The following is a 17,035-nucleotide window of genomic DNA, read 5'->3' on the forward strand; positions in this document are numbered from 1 at the left end:
ACATAGTCAGGGCGGTGTGTTTCAGGACAGAGTACCCGCCATTTGGACTGTGCCCAATCTCACATGTTTACTGGAAAGGCCCTGACTTTGTATGCGTTTGACTCTATAAAAAGCCCTGCCTGAAACCAACTTAAGCTGTGTGGCACATACCCAAAACGTCAACCCATGGTCACTTATTAGTGAAATGATCATTGGCTATATATCACACACACCATCCCCTAAACACTCCAGTGGCATGCAGGGCCTGAATTACTGTCTTGAATCAAGCATACAAATTTTTACCAACATATGGTTTGGGTCTGTAAGCAATTGTTATGCAGGAGGCTGTTGCAGAAGACTTCAGAGTCTTGTGTTTTCCAGAACCTAAGGTGCCAATGCCAAGCATACTGTAGAAATGGAATGCATATCATAAATGAGGAATACTTTTGCATAGCTATTTGAAAGCAGTTACCCCTAAAATCTCCAGCTCAGCAGCTACCTGGCAAACAAATACAGGTAGGCAAGTGTGGAATCTTCATGTCTATCTAAAATTAAGCATGATGTATTATCTTTCGTTATGTTAATATAAGCAAACATGCCACAACCAACGTAGTTGGAAAATAATTCAGCGGTATTCAACATCAGCATAAACTTTTTCCTTGGATAGTTTGCAGCATATACTTTAGTGTAAGCATGCGCAGGAGGAATTTGTATGCATATTACCGAAATTCACTGCTTTACTAGGGATGCCAATGTTAAGCGTAGTGCTTGTATTCATACTCACAAGAATTTGGTCAGGAGCCCAGAACTACGTCTGCCCACTCATCCCCAACGCCCCCAGTAGGACTGTGGTAATTGACAAGCGTTTATTTCTGTGATCTCTCCTCCAGGTGAACATGCTGATTGGAATCGTGGTATTCAATAAGCTGATGTCAAGAGACGGGATCTCTGACAAGTCGAAAAAGCAGAGAGCCGGGTAGGTGGAACGGAGTGAAAAGTGCTCCCTCAGATACGTGCCAGTGAACCGCAAAATCAACATCATCATGCTCGCAGGGATGATTCATCTCCAGTTGAAACGTACAAAAGTGTGACAGGTTCCTCCAGACTCCCCTCGTGTGTTGTGATTGGATGGAATAACAGGCATGTGACTGAGGTGCACAACCTACACATAGCTTTTTTATACATAAAAAAAAGAACGATAAAAAAAAATCTACCGACGGGGTAATCGCATTAATCTTCCGAGTCCAGCCATCTGGACTGAACAGAACTGATGCACTTGAGCCAAAGTGATTCGTCCTTCCTCGACCGGTCCTGAGCTGTTATGACAGCATTATTAACATGATTGTATCGATCCGCCAGCGTGTTTACCTGGAAACAATCCTCTTACAGATGGATCATTATTGCAGAATGCTTTGAGGGGAGGCCTAGATAGTGGCCGCTTTACATCCATCTGTTGAATTAATGTGTGTACCATCGATTTGATCTGCCGGGGCTGCAATAGCCCTTTTAACGACATACACAGGACCGGGTCAAGTTTCAAGCTTTTCGTATTTCAAAAGCTACATTTATGTGCTGTTTTTGGCAATTCTCTAATACTGTTAGTTTATCAGTTCCTGTTCATTTATGCAAGAGAATCCTCAAATAAATCTGAAACCATTAGGTATACAAGTGCCCTTCAAACAAAATCATTTTATCAAACGGGAAGGTTTAAAGTGGCCTGTTTACTGTGTTACTTTGCCCAGTTTTAAAATCTTTATTCAACTGTCATTAAAAATGACAATCTTACAAGTTCAATGAATTTTAAAAGAAATTCTAAAACTCCCATAAATTTGCCTCTAGCAAACACTGTTAATGACTTAGATGTCTGAACAGGCAATGCTAACAGTATTTTCTTCATCTAGTACTTTATGAAATTTCATTTAATCTCACATTTTTTTTCCTTTAACGTCTGTACATCTTCACAGCTGTGAGATCTATCATGGTGTTCATATTATTTCCATCACATTTACATTCATTGTTATTCTTCCTATAAAAAAATGTCATATGGATCCCTCACTTCCACCGAACACAAACTGTCTTATATTTCGTTAGGGTCACTGCCTTAGATGATAGATAGCAGTGGTGACATGAATCCAATAACAAAGTGTGATTTTAGCTTGTCCCCCGTAATTACATTTGCTCTAAATCAGTGATCTATGATAATCAAACGCCTGGGTACACTGATCCCCCAGACAAGATCTATGTGTTAATTTCCTGCGAATTGATTTCTTGTTTTTTTTTTTATTCTTCATTTTCCCTATTGTTGGTAATTCAGTATGAGGAATGCAGTCAATGTATTGGGGAGCTGCAAAGGTTAACCGCTGAATATGTTTTGCAGAAAATAAATATTCTTATGCTAGGGGCCTCAGCAATACAGTAAAGTTGCGTGATCAAAAATTGACTAAAGCAGTTTCTCCAGAAGGATTATAGCCTAATTATTGATAAAGCCTTAGGAGTCACTCAAGGGTACCCTGCAACAGACAGCCCATACTTATCATGTTAATAAGAAAGTTGTCCTTACTCCCTATGTATTTATTCATGAAACATCAGGCAGCAGACCTTGACATTAAATGAGGTGTGAAACATGCTAATATTCCATGTTGCACTACCTCCGATTAATTTAGGCCCGTGCTAAATGGCTCAACGCACACTCCCAGGCCTGTTATAAGTCATAACAGTATGTGATGGACGTTTTAATTAAATGAGCTGGAATTAGGAAGCGTACTAAAAGCCATACCCAGGAATAACAAGCAGGAGTAGTTCTTGCCGTAGCATGTTTTATTTATATATTTATTTATTTCTGGTGATCCCAGTATTATAACCGACAGACTGGCAAAAGTGTGGTTTTGGAGGCAACCACCAAGGAACCACTTTGTTGCTCTCTCACCCTACGTGGTCATTAATTAGCAGGTAGATTGTTTCACATTTGACAACTTCCTATAATGAGCCAGTCAGGCAGTTTCCATTCTGACTGGTATTGCTGTGCGAATTACCTCAAACTTCGCTAATTCTTTTAATGTCTAAAATAAAAAAGGCCCTTGAGGTATATGGAGCAACAAACAACTCTCCTTTGGGTCCTTCAGGCAAATCTTCTCGTTAAAATGTTTTAAGCCGTGCCCTCTATAGATCTGAAGGTGAAACTCAAGAAGAGCTGGCTGACTGAGCTCACTGACTCAATCCCACAATGCAATGGATGAAATCAATGGCAGCTGCATATTTTCTCCCACAAAGAGCAGAAAGTCAGGCTAGGCTATGAATAGGCTGAGAGCCTGAAACTAAACTAAACTTCACGCAGCATTGCACATTCAAACCTCGCAAATGTTATCTCTCAATCCAGTGCATTCGGTCTGACACATTTGGAAAGTGAGGAATATTGTATGCTCGCATATATATAGATTCAATTGCATTAAAGTTTTAGAATTGTACGATTGCTGAAATATTATGTATTTCTGATGCGTCAGGTGCCTGTGTGTTACAATAGGCCTTGGATAAAAATTCCCAGACAGTTTGTTGCTATGAATGATCAGATAAGCAGAGGCTGGTCAGCAGCCGGGTAGAATAGGCTGTCTAGACAGGGCTCTGACGCCACAGAGCCCTGTCTGTGTGCTGACAGGTGTTCGCAGGCATATTATAATATTTGCAGCCACCCAGAGTTTCACCTGTGGGCTGCCTCCTCTGCGTATGGGAGTTTTTCCACATGGTGCCAGCTAGACCTCAGAGAAAGCGTGGTTATGTCTTGCAGCGCCCCTCTGTCTGGGTTCTGTGTGCGGTAGAGAGGCACTTTACTGACGTTCTCATCTTTCATGCCCACCCAGCTGCTGCTGTCTCTACTGTTGCTGTTGTCCATATGGCTGCTTTGGGTTTCCTTTAATTTTTCTTTCTTTTTTTCCTTTTTCTTTTCAATGTCCCTCTCCCTCTCTTTCAATTGTCGTTGTTCATTCCAATCTGTTGTGGGCCCTTCGTTGTTTTTATTGTTATTTGTGTTTGAATTATTTATTTGCTCTGTGTGTGGGTGTGTGTGGGTTTTTGTGTGTGTGCGTGTGTGTGGGTGGGCGGGTGTCTGTGTGTGTGTCATATTTCTATGTGTCTGGATGTGTGGATGTATGTGTCTGTGCATTGTTTGTTCTCCCCCTCTCCTTGCATTCGTTTGGTATGTTTTGAACCCCCCCACCCCTCCGTGTGTTTGGTTTGTTCCGTCCTGAAGTCAGGCGCTGGAGCCGCGCAGCAGACTGCTCCTCAAATGCTCCAAGTGTGGGGTGATCTCAAGCACGGCTCTGTCCAGTTCCACCGCCAGCAGCGCCATGTTAGTCTCATTTCATGTCCTCTCTCTCTCGCTCTCTCTCTCGCTCACGCCTCCACTTGCACCTCCCCCTACAGTAAGGAACAGGGACTCTTCAGAGGGACCAGCCCTCCCTCCCTCTCACCTGTTGTACGCAATCTCACTGTAAAGCAGCCTTTTCATTGCTTTACAGACGCACTGAAAAACCCCCAAGTGTCACCTACTACATATGCAAATCCATAGTCTTTGAGACAAAAGCAATAAATAGTTATGAGCTGGGATGGAGGGAGGGCTGGAGGGCTGGCTTTTTGAAGAGAAAAAGAACCAGGGCAAGCCCGTATGGTAACCTCTTGTTCTTTTGTTTGGTGGAAGAACTTAAGCCTGTCTTGTATTCTCTGGTGCGCAATGTTTTTAAAAACGAAAATGGTATGTAAACACAAACTGTCTTAAGTTTTCTTGTTTTTTTCTACATCTCTCTGTCTTTTTCTACATCTACATCTCTCTCTCTCCCTCTCTCCTTCTCTCTCTCTCTCTCTGTCTCTCTCTTGTGTTTGATTGTGTTTGCATGTGACACCATCATCTCCAGTACAGTGGTGAGGCACATTTCCTTGTCTCTCAGGCCGCTTCAGCCACCCACACCTCTTTCCCTGGTAATGAACAGGTCTCCTTGCCTGTCAGTCCCCTGTCAATCAAGCATATTAACACCTGCTATAGGAGTTCAGTGCACCGTGAACACAGTCAATTGGTGTCAGCCAGCCACCCCCTCCCCAACCAAGGTGTCCTCCTGTATTCTGGGCACAGCTTTTTTTTTAAAGAAACCTTCCAGAGGTGTGTTCTATAGCCAAGCAGAGTAATGTGTATTACAGTCACATTCTCTGTTTATTAGATAACGCACACTGTAAAGTTTGTCGCATTGCCTTTGACAGTGTGGATTTAAATGCCATTTTGTCTGCTGCATCCATTTAATATACTACCAGTATTATTGGATGTTGATACAAGAGTCCTTTGAAAGATTCCACTGGCTTTTTGAGGTATGAGAACCTAGCCAAACATTATGTTTTGAGCCACATGTGTTTGTGTGTGTACACATCTGTGTGTGTGTGTGTGTGTGTGTGTGTGAAAGAGAAAGAGAGAGAATAAGAGAGAGGGGGGGTGGTTAAATGTTAACCATGTCATGTCATTGGGCCTGTGAACTATTTGAACAGTCATTGCATTAGTGCAGGTGAGTCAAATTCATGTCCTGGAGGGCAAGCAGCATCTGCAGGTGGCTGTAGAGTCTCTGGTTCTTGTTCAATCAGCGGGAAATTAAGGCCTTGGAAATAATCTGTGTGGATTATTTAGCAAATCAATGACCTAAATGCATCAATGGCACTGAAACATACTGAAAACCAGCACACACTGTGGCCCTCCAGGACTGGATTCTTACATGTGTGTGTTAGCAGAGCCCTAACTCTCACGGAATATACAGGTAAAGCACTGTCACTTTAAGAGTTTAGCATAAAGTGCTGTAGCTCCTCCCCTTTAAAGCAATCCCAGAATCCTCATCGTAAGAGAGTAGGCTCTTGCAGACAGGTGAGCAGCTGAAGTTGACTGTGCTGTTTGCCCAGGGCGTCGCTATGGAGCTCCTGCGTGGTGCTCCCCCTGCTGGCGCTCACCTGGATGTCAGCCGTGCTGGCCATCACAGACCGCCGCTCGACGCTGTTCCAGGTGCTCTTCGCCGTCTTCGACTCGGTCCAGGGCTTCGTCATCATCACAGTGCACTGCGCCATGCGGCGGGAAGTAAGTGCCATAGAAATCTATTTGACTTTTTTCTTTTGACAGCACATACTTTCATTTAAAGGGCATCTCAGGCAGCTCCCTGGCTATTACCAGCAGTTTGCCCTAGAGTTATCATTTAACAAGTATATCTAATTGAAACTTGGAATTCATTGCAAATTTGCCGGTGGAAAGTTGACAATTGTTTTAAAATACACCCCAGGGAAAGTGTCTGATAGGATATACCGACCAGGCACCGAATGAAAGGCTACATTTAATAGGCTGTGTGGTGTGTCCACCATTACTTTCCCTGAGTTTTATTCTCTGGAAGAAACACCCAAGGCGCCTTTTAAGACAGGGGCATGTCCCACAATGTCCTGGCTCTGTCAGGGATAATTTCCATGGTCCACCTGACTGCTAAACCTGGACTTGGCTGAACCGTTTAAATTTTACTTTCTCCTTGGTTCTGGAAGTTCCTGTGATTTAAAGTTCATGGAAGGGACAGCCCTGCAGGATCTCGGCTGGGCACTCTGCTAAAGGCAAACTAATTTTAAAAAAGAACACGCAACTATTTCATTTTTCATAATGTTTGAAAATTTTGGTAGCAGTGTGAAACAGTGAATTGGCAAGGCTATGTATAAATACAAGGCTATGTATAAATATGTGTGAAATTCCACTGATCCACATCTATCTGAGCTTAATCAACTTCAATATGGTTATGTTTCAGTATAAATGAACCTAACCAGTTTGAGGCAAAGGCCCCACACATTTCTTTAGTGCCATAATGGTGGAGATAATGTTGTCTGTGTTACTTAGTAAGCTTCCTTGTGTTGGTGCATCACTGCTTGCTAATTTTTGTCTTGTTAAACTTCTAACAGCTTGATGTTGACTGCCATTGGGTTTTGGGACATGAGAAATATGTATGGCATGTAAAAAAAAGTAATGCAGAAAATTGTCTCCTTGTGTAGAAATTTCTTAACAAAAATGGTGGTGTTGAAGATAAAGATAACAAACGACTGATTCAGGAGTTCTTTTTTATAATTTAATAAAACGACTGGTCAGGAAGAGGTACAAGTACAAAAAGTCTTCAAAAAGAATACATGAGTTTATATAGTTTTTAGAGACAAAGAACTGTTGTTCCAGCCTATGAGATTCATTTAATCACCAAGTAAAGATTCCATTTACCAGCCAGTCATAAGTTAGGATCAGGGAATCCATACCAAGACTGACCATACGGGCCTAGAGGTCCTTTAATCCCCTAACGCACTTGATTTATACTACAGCTGGAGTTTATCTCCTCTTGCCTACATTCCAACAGACACATGGTATGGGGTGAAATGACATACAATGAGATGTATAGTAAACCTTCAGCACTTATTGAAACACATTTATCAAGTTACCGTAAGGTCACTGTGACATTATATATGATTGCTTATATAAGGCTTTCTGTGAGTCAACTTTTTTCAATCATAACCCAGCACTTGTTTAATTAAAACATTGTAACACAGTCTTTGCTACTGGCTCCTGAATATCGTCCCAACATGTGTCAATCAAGTACTCATTCAGATCAATAGCTGTAGCGGTACATACTCCATGGTTAGCTTGTATGCTTTGTCTCTGTATCCTTAGAGAAAGTCAGCTAACCTGATAAATTAAGATGAGAGGCACATTTTCAATTTTCAATTTGCTCATGAAAAGTAATAGCTTGCTGTTTACACTTGGGCATTGCAGAATATCTCATTTTTTGATAGCTTTTAAACTCGGTACATACAACTGCATACTGGGAACCAAAATCAGTAGCTGAATAAAGTACATATAGCTAGCAACAAGCCAAATATGCACACTGTTTACACTGTGTTTTTCAACAATATAAACTTTGTATTTGTTGCTTGAAACTCTGGTGCTCTCAGCTTTTTAGTAAAAAGGAGTGAACTCTTCTCCAGTCCAAAAATGTGGGTTTACATATACACTTTTATTTGATTTATTCGTTGAAATTGGATGTTTTATCATTTATGTTTAAAGTTTGCCAATGTAACAGTGGGCTGGACCCTCAGGGACCTCCATCCAGCAGTGAATGTACTGGTACGACAATGTCGCCAAATGACTCAATATGCTTTTAAAACAAGGTTTATTGGCTCATAGATTTAGCTCACGACTATTCTTTAGGATTTTTAAAATACAAAACCGCAGCTCTAGCAAGCCTTGCTGTGACAGGAGGACCACTTTAACTTACTTTGAACCTGGTAATCAAAACATATTAGATGAGCTTTCATGAGGAATCTTTTCATTAGGAACTCTATGCATCAGGCTGGTTTTTTTCAAGCAGAAATTTCTTTGATGGTAGTGTCAATAGTGTCACAACTTGAACGACAATGTTCTTCAATAAAACAGCAACATATCAACAGGTTGTAAAAGCTTTGACCTTGAGCTGACTTGATCTGAGGAAAAGATCCATTTAGTGCCATTCTGAGACTCTAGCAGATTATTGTGTCGTCCGGTGTATTATTTGATCTGCGGTATGTTATTCAGAGTTGTGGCACTCGTTACCTCTACTTACCCATGTCGATGTGCTTTGTTATTCTCCACCATGTGCTCAGTGGGCTGACTTTAACATCTCATGCAAATAATGCAGGAGGGTAAAATGCTTAAACCATGCTAAGCCATCTATATTAAATCAATATCATAGAACCAGGGATTAGAATAAAATACATCCCTGAATTGTTTTAGTAAATATATGAAAATCCTTCCAGAGGGCTGTATGTAATCCCCAATGGCTTTAGCATATCAAAAAAGCCATGTCTCATTTCAGCATTATTATGCATGATGTTTCATTGCACACAGTACAATACTATACCTGTGTGAATTAAATTCACTTAAGTGCTTAAATAAACAGCTTTCTGTGAAATGCTCCCATAGCATAGTTACTGTTGTTAGATTGGGACCATTAAAAAAAATGGTTGCAGAAGATTGGTTTTAAAAATATGTAATCACAACAAATGCATGTTATAGCGAACCAAAATTACCACATTCAAATAACCATATTTCCTTTGAAAGATGAGGTTCAAGATTTAAAGACCTTGTGAAATTGGATTTGAAGTGTTCATTAAGCCACAAGTTAAAAATGTGTTCTTACTTCAAATGTGAATGAATGGTGAAATAATGCTGTTTCCTTTTGATGTGAAGTGTGTCATTCATTTACCACCTGCATTGGTGGTTTGACATGCCCTGTCAATTCTGTTTGAATATTCACTTCCAGTTCAGTTCTGCAGCTCTATAAATGGCACACTACTGATTGGCTAATAGCTCATTAAACATAGTCTCCAAATAACCAGTACCAAATCTGCCTGTAATGGGAAATATAAGATCTTTGTTGCTTTCAGTGTTTAAAAAAAATTAATAAAACATTTCAACTGAAACTATAGGCTTAATATCGCAGTGTGAATGTCTTTTTAATTATGTATGCATTATATAGCTATTAAAACAAAATCTTATTTTCATTGCCCAGGGACTTAAAAAAAAACTCTAAGAGCTCCATAATGTTTGGGGCAGACATTTTTATTTTATTTGGCTTTGTACTCCACAATTTTAGATTTGAAATCAGAGTTCACATGTGGTTAACGTGCATATTCTCAGCCTTTATTGAAGGGTATTTTTATATATTTTGGTTTCACTGTGTAGAAATTACAGCACTTATACTGTATGAACAGTCCCCCCATTTCACGGCACTCAGCCAATCAGTAGTGTGACATTTAGGGACCATACATTATGGAGCTCACTGTATATGCTATCCTGCATGGGAAGCTTCTCTTGGCTTTTTAGGTTTTATTTGTCTTTAGATGTTGGGACATGTTTGAGTTCCATGCAGCTATGGTTTCAGTGACAGGGGAAAAGGAGGTTTTAATTACAGTGGACAGGCTACAGTCACACACTAACACATGGGATATGGGAACACTAGCAGGAGGGAAATGCAGCACACGCAACTGTAATGAAAACAAAGCTGAGGGGAGACACTGCGGGTTCAGCATGCATGTCACTCTGGAGTTTAAACTCATATTATTGTTTTATTAAAAATCTCATATTGCCACCCTCATATGACTGCTACACAATCAAAATGAGAGCCATGAATAAAATTCTCCTGAGCCTGATATCTCTGCAGCTGGTCTGATGGAGATTATTAAAACAAAGCAATCTCTCTCTCTCTCTCTCTCTCTCTCTCTCTCTCTCTCTCTCTCAAATTTCAAATTTTCAAAGTGCCTTTATTGGCATGACAAATATATGCACTTGTGTTTCAGAATAAAATTATGTACAATATGAATGCTAGATCATAGATTAGGTTTTTTAAAAGCCTATGACAAAAATGGCAGTGATGGTAGGTGTGTGTGTGTGTGTGTGTGTGTCCGCATGTTAGCTTGTATGTGTGTATATTGTTTGTGCATGACGGGGTCACTCATTGTCCCTCAGAGTGTGTATGCAGCAATATTTTTCCCCTAATAAATTGGGTAGCCCACCTGCATCAGTCGTGTTATTGAAGTGTTTTTCTGTTTCAATTTTGTTGTCTTTGCATTGTTGGCACAATCTCCTTTCTTCCTGCAGGCATTATTTTTGTGCCTTCCAGTCTATATGGCTAGGGTGTGCTCGCTGAATCCGCACCTTGTCAAGGTGCTTCTCAGTTTTTTTGTCAGTGATTGTGGTGAGCCGGTGAGGTGTTAGTATGTGTTAGTGTAAGTGGAGAACTAAGGCTCAGGATCGCCTGAGTGGATTGTTTTTTTTTTTGCTTTAGCGTTTAGTATCGCAGGGCCTTGTATTTATGTAGGTGGGGGTCACTTTGTTTTAAGCGTTTCCAAAATTGAATTGCCCTTTTTTGTATTTTGATAAGTAATGGGCAGTGGCCTAATTCTGCCCTGCATGCACTGTTTGTTGTGTTTTTATGTAACTTCAAGATATGTTTACAGAATTGTGCACACAGGGTTTCAATTGGATGTTTGTCCCATTTGCCAAATACTTAACTGATGGGTAGACCCCTCACCTCACTGCCATAAGGAGCAATTGGTACAATTATATCTCTGAAGATTTTAAGCCAAATTCTAATTGGAATCTCTGCTGAAATGTGTCGTTATATGGCATAGAAGGCCCTTCGTGCTTTCTTCCTCAGTTCATTCACCGCAAAGCTGAAGTTTCCTGTAGAACTGATTTTTAATTCTAAATAATTGTAATCAAAGGAATGTTCAATATAATTTGCTCATAACATGAATTAGTCTTTTGTTCCCTGGCATCTGGATCTCAGATCTCTCTCTCTCTCTCTCTCTCTCTCTCTCTCTCTGGCTCTTATTTCAGTATTTAGGTTAAAGATAGAGGTAGCTGCTTTCATAAATGAAATGATATAAAATGTTGCTGGAAAAAAATAACCCATAAACATCTGCAGCTGCAGTCGTAATACAGGTTAATTAATACTACTGGAAATCATATCCTCTCTTAATGTAATGACAATGTGGGGACGAGGGGAAGGCATTGGTATATGAACTGTGGAGGGTTTGTTTGTCTTTATTTATACCAGCAGTACACTGAAAAACCAGAGGCTTTTTTTATACAGACAAATGAACAGCATGGCCACATTTTAATGGCAGATAGTCACAGAGAACTGTGAATATTGCATTGTGAAGGAACACTATTTTTATTTTCTTGCTAATAAAAAAAAAATGTTTCAGATGAGGCAAATCCTTATTACACAGCCAGCTCCATTATCTACCTACCTCTTTTTCTGTCTCCTCCTCTCCCTCTCTCTCTCTCTCTCTATGTCTCTCTCTCTCAGGTCCAAGATGCAGTGAGATGTCGGATGGGTGTCTGCAAAGACGACAGCGAGAACTCGCCCGACTCCTGCAAGAATGGCCAGGTGCAGATCATGGTGAATGGCTTTACATCTCATTACATTCTCTCTCCCTGCCCCCTTCCCCCTTCACCCTACGGCAGACAGATATGACCGGTAATGTCCAGTGTGGAGGACACACACCTTGTCTGTCTCCGCCCCCAACCCACTGCTAGCATAATGGGTCTCTAATACTCTTGCCCAACCCTGTTTGCATGTTATTATTACTATACAGCAGTGCACTGATCAGCACTATCCCATAATCAATGTAACTATGGGTCATTCCATGGCCAGTGATATAACAAATTTCAATATTAACTAGCCCTCTTATATACTACAGTTCTACTCAATTCTGTTACATTGATCATTTTACATATTACAGTGTAAGTTAGTCATTTTACATGCTACATCAGTAGGCTTAAATTAAGTTTTGTTACATTCAGTACCACTGCATTAGCCTGTGGTGCATCACAATGGATGGAGTTACCATGCTATGAACTCGCTGTGAATCAGTGGCTCACTTCCACTAGGATTGATCAGTGGGATCCAGGATGACGGGATTCTGTGGATCATTTTCAGTCTCGTCTCCCAAAAAAATGAACACGAGAACCCAGGATTTTTATATTCCTGGAACTGGGAGAAATCTTAATATCCAGCCATTGTTAACACGTAAGTTAACACATAAACAGATGCGATATATAAAAACATGCATGTGAAATTTCCTCTCATACAGACTACATTTAAACGGTCGCCCATATGGTTTTTCTGCACTTAGATTTCAACATGGAACGATTTTGACGGTATAAGTGATAGAATAGGCCGTACACAGTTAGCATGCAGCCCAAAGATATTATCTAATATTTTTGTAAGCTTACTGGACATAGGGATGAAATTGATATCAATCTTATCGTTTAACTATGTGTAAGGTAGCAAAAAAGTTCATTTCCCAAAATGTTGGATGATTCCTTCGTTTTAGTGAGTGTATATTGTTGTGGGCATTTGCTATTTTTAACCAGGCTGCAGTAAGCTATTACAATACGCAATGAAGACATATTCTCTTGACAGACTAACAGAGAGGTGAATGATAAAGTGGCATTTAATAATTGGACATTTTTTATGACAGAAGCTGACACTTAATTTAATCCCTCATTATACAAGTTCATGTGTACATGTGATTGAAGTTATGTTTCTGGAATAGGCTACACATGTCTATATATTATCTGGCTGGTTACGGTTTTATTGAGATAAAACAGACTTAGTTTCACGATACTTTTTTATGTTTTGAAGAATATTTGCCTTCTGATAGGCCTATTGTTTTGGAGATAAAAATCCAGTCAGAAAATTTGTTCAATCTCTAACTGCTCTTCCTACAGCGATGTTTATTATACATGTCTTCAGCCACAATGAAGATTCTAAAAGTCGCTGCAGTTTTGTACATGAATTATGGGATTTCCAAAAGGTTGTGCTAAATTACTATGAATTGCTAATGGTCCATATTCAGGAAAAATGTCAAACCCTAGCGTGGACCAATCAAATGGCATCGACAGAGCATGAAAGCTCTCTAAGTTAAGGCTTCGGAAAGACTCAAAATCACCCTCCTCCCTGCCTCGTTTCCATAATTTGTCCTTCGTGCATCATGTTTTGTTTTGTTTTTTTGTTCCTCCGTGCGTTTCTCTCCTGGCAGAAATATCCTCATGTCATCTACAGCCAGCAGTGTGCGGCAATTAGATACCCACCGGCAGGTCACCCAACCATGGCGCCAAACAACCACAAGCCAGTAGGTCTAGCAGAGTAGAGCAATCTGCTAAATTAGTGCTTATCTGTTTCTCCCTGTCATGACTAGCAATTTAGATGCAAGGTGAGCGTTTGAGCATTTTAATTCTAACATTTCACTTGGATCGGTTGTCAGCTGTGACCGTTCGGAGCAGAAATCAATGCAATTTTCACTCCCATCACTGTTAGCTCTGTTTTCTTTTTGGCTGGACCGCAACAGCGGGGCCAGCCCTACAAACGCGAATGTCTGTGACTGAGTGACTGAGTGATCTGACTGAGTGATGAAGTTACACCATTGGTCGGCCAGAGGACTTGTGTTAGGTCCAGCCGTATACTAGGTTTTGACCTGGTCTTGTTTTCTTATTTTAATATTTTAGATAGAGAAGTTCAGAGATAACTGTAGAGATTGTAGACTTGGTGTGGTCTTTCCATCCTGGAGCACCTTTTTCAATAATTTTACTGTATACACACACTCACACAGAACTGTGACATGACACTCTCTTAAGTGTGAACCACACACTGTACACTTCGACCTGTGTTTTGTGAACTTAAAATTGTAAGGCTCTGTTCCGAAATAGTAGGCTTATAGTTCCGAGATACCATGTTTTAGAATTTTAAGCCCCATATCAGAGCAGTGACTTGCATTGCATAAAATAATAGTTTTAATCGATAGCAGAAGGAGAGGTGACAAGGAACATCCCAATGTTAGTAACCAAAAACCTCAAACAGAACCCTATAATCATAAGCTGTTTGCATGGGTGTATTTTTTTTTGAGTGGGTGTTCATGTGGTGAGCTTGTGCTTTCCCCTCAGTGGAGTGATTCATCCTTTTCTCCTCGTGCCGCAATTTCATCCGTTTCCTATCTCAGCTTCCGCTTTTGAATTGTGTCTCAATGTTATTCTGAGTAAAAACTTAGCCTAGTGAGCAGATAGTGGAGGACACTGAGGGACGCTGGGAGGTTGTGATTCTCGAGGGAGGTATGGAGTCACGCAGGATGCTGTCAGTCTCTCTTGGAATCACGTAGGGTGTGTCAGGTCTCATGGGATGCTGTGAGGCTTGGGGCTGAACTTCAGCCCCATAGGGGACGGATGTAGCAGTGAGGGGACACACACAGGGAACTGTAGGTCATGAGACACTGGCTGTCACCTGTCTCCACTCCTAATCTCTTTGATGATTTATCCGCTTTAAAATGCACATACGATTGTGGGATTGTATCACCACTGTCTCTGTACTAGATAACTGCTTTTTTTTTTGTTTTTTTGTTTTTTTGCGGTGCGCTGCATTGTATTTCACAATGTACAGTAAACTAGATAAGATTATGTTGAGCCGGCAGTTTTAGCTCATTAGGATCACATGCATTTTTTGGGTAAACCTTTGACTTAAACACATGCCATGTACATGTTCTCTGTCCCTGCCACCCCAGTCCTGTTAAACAAAGTCCCCCTCAACTTCCCGCAGTTGCAGAGCAATGGGTACAGCACTGGCTGTTTCTAGGATTGCACATATTTCCATCCTTGCTGATTTTCTGGTCTTTATCGAGAAATGTCAACCTTGTTAACTCTAGCTGCCGATAATTAGAGCACACCCAGCCTGCAGTTAAGCATTCTTATTACAGAAGAGGGAAATAAAAAACAACAGCAGCTTATCAAAGGCCCTGCCTCGCCAGGGTTGTGCACTGTCACCATGTTGGACAGGTGACTGCTTCCCCGTCCATCTATCCCTCTGAGTGTCTTCTGCTGACGGCCAGTATTTTCCCCTCTTACTGTCCATGCTAATTACAGTCTTTTTTCTGACAGCCCTGCGGCTTCCTTTTGACGCTGTGCTTTTTCTGTACAGTGCTGCATGCTCCCACCAATCCACCACAAAGCACTATGGGTTGTTGGGTTGTTACTTGTCTGTTTGTGTGCTTTTACAGCATGCTTGTTTGCCATTGATCTGCACAGTTCTGACAAGGCTTCATTTTCACACTCATCCCGTTTTCATTCAGCTGCTTGTTCCTTTACTCAGTTGTTCAACATTGTGTTCCTAGTAATACTAAAATGCACTTGCCTATTCACTCACAGACCCACATGTGCACACACAAACACACACGTGCTTACCCAAACATACTTTACTGCACGCTCATCTCTCTCTCTCTCTCTCTCTATCACTCTCTGTCTTTCTTTCTCTTGCCCACGCACACGCAGTTCATCTCCATCATCTGCAACCTCTCTCAAGATATTACAAATGAACTGAGCAGACTGTGCAGGGCTCCAGTGCCCTTTAGTGGCAAATCAGTGCCCATTGCGCAGCCTGGCTCTGGTGCTCAGGTGGTCATCGAGGGTCAGAATATCAAAAGCAGATGTCCCCACTGCTGTTCCCATTTTAACTCAGCTTCCTGTGTTTCCTGTCTCCATACAGACAGACTTTGAAAAAGACGTGGACCTAGCATGTCAAACAGGTACAATCATTTGATTACTTTTCAAGATGTTTTGTTTTTGTTGTTGTTTTCTTTTTTCTTTTTTTGCATGGCACTGCATTATTTTTACAAAAAGAGCACCTATTTCCAATTGATAAAAATATCAGGCATAACGTAACTTAACAAGGACTTCAGCAGTGTTGGCAAGCTTGTCACAACTGATTGCAGTTCAAGATTTCTTTAGTGTTACTAATTCCGCAATTCACATGATTCCAATATGCTATTTAACCTTGCACTGTAGCATAACCACGGCTTTCGACTTTAATTTTGGATTTAATCAAAAATGTTTTCTGTGATGTACTCTTTTTGTCAAAAGGATGTTCTGATCAGAATGTAATAATTTCTTTGAAAATAGAATGTGTAAGGGCAAATTAACAATGCACCATTGCTATTTTCTGCACTCTTTCAGAGAGAGGACATCCATGTAAGTCAGTTGCCCTGGCAACGTTATATCTTTCTGTCACTGTCTTGCCTTTTTGCTTTTTTTAGATGTACAATTGTTCTTGTTGAAGCAGGTAATGACAATTTTGCAGTTCATAATTTATTAATTTACGGCCATTCATGGTCATACACGGGCTACTGAGAGTTTCTTTTGACCGGGCCCTATCGCAAAAACATTGCACTTTTCATCCAGGGTTCCACAACGGTGGGAATACGTTTCCTTCATCCTGCCAGGAATAGGTGGCTTCAGTCAACCACAGTTCCTCAGGTTTCTGCGGCATTATATTCTCCTAATAATGTGCCAGACACACACTGGCTACCTGTTGTCAGCAGAGGGGGATACACCTGTCCTCCGATTAGCTTTAGCGCTCCTGTTACAGTGTAACATGGAAAAAATGTTCATATTGTGTGCATTTTCTGAAATGTTTTTACGCCTTAACAGTGGCAG

The 17,035-nt window shown here is 40.8% G+C and overlaps 1 protein-coding gene across 19 annotated transcripts in view; it reads left to right on the forward strand.

Annotated features, from left to right (window-relative positions):
- Positions 1–17,035, forward strand: part of adgrb2 (adhesion G protein-coupled receptor B2) — a 261,515-nt gene that overhangs the window by 224,115 nt on the left and 20,365 nt on the right. For 12 of the 19 annotated variants that reach the window (XR_010331918.1, XR_010331919.1, XM_064347657.1 and 9 more), the window contains 7 exons: positions 870–955; positions 4,223–4,321; positions 5,905–6,076; positions 11,862–11,954; positions 13,600–13,692; positions 16,089–16,128; positions 16,556–16,570. Coding sequence is in view for 17 of the 19 variants with exons in the window: in XM_064347657.1 (XP_064203727.1) it covers positions 870–955; positions 4,223–4,321; positions 5,905–6,076; positions 11,862–11,954; positions 13,600–13,692; positions 16,089–16,128; positions 16,556–16,570 (598 nt within the window). In the remaining 2 variants the exon portion in view is untranslated. The remainder of the gene's footprint in view (positions 1–869; positions 956–4,222; positions 4,322–5,904; positions 6,077–11,861; positions 11,955–13,599; positions 13,693–16,088; positions 16,129–16,555; positions 16,571–17,035) is intronic. The other 7 variants (XM_064347658.1, XM_064347671.1, XM_064347655.1 and 4 more) reach the window with 6 other exon arrangements.

This window comes from Anguilla rostrata, chromosome 8, assembly GCF_018555375.3.
Source record: "Anguilla rostrata isolate EN2019 chromosome 8, ASM1855537v3, whole genome shotgun sequence".
Classification (NCBI taxonomy): Eukaryota; Metazoa; Chordata; class Actinopteri; order Anguilliformes; family Anguillidae; genus Anguilla; species Anguilla rostrata.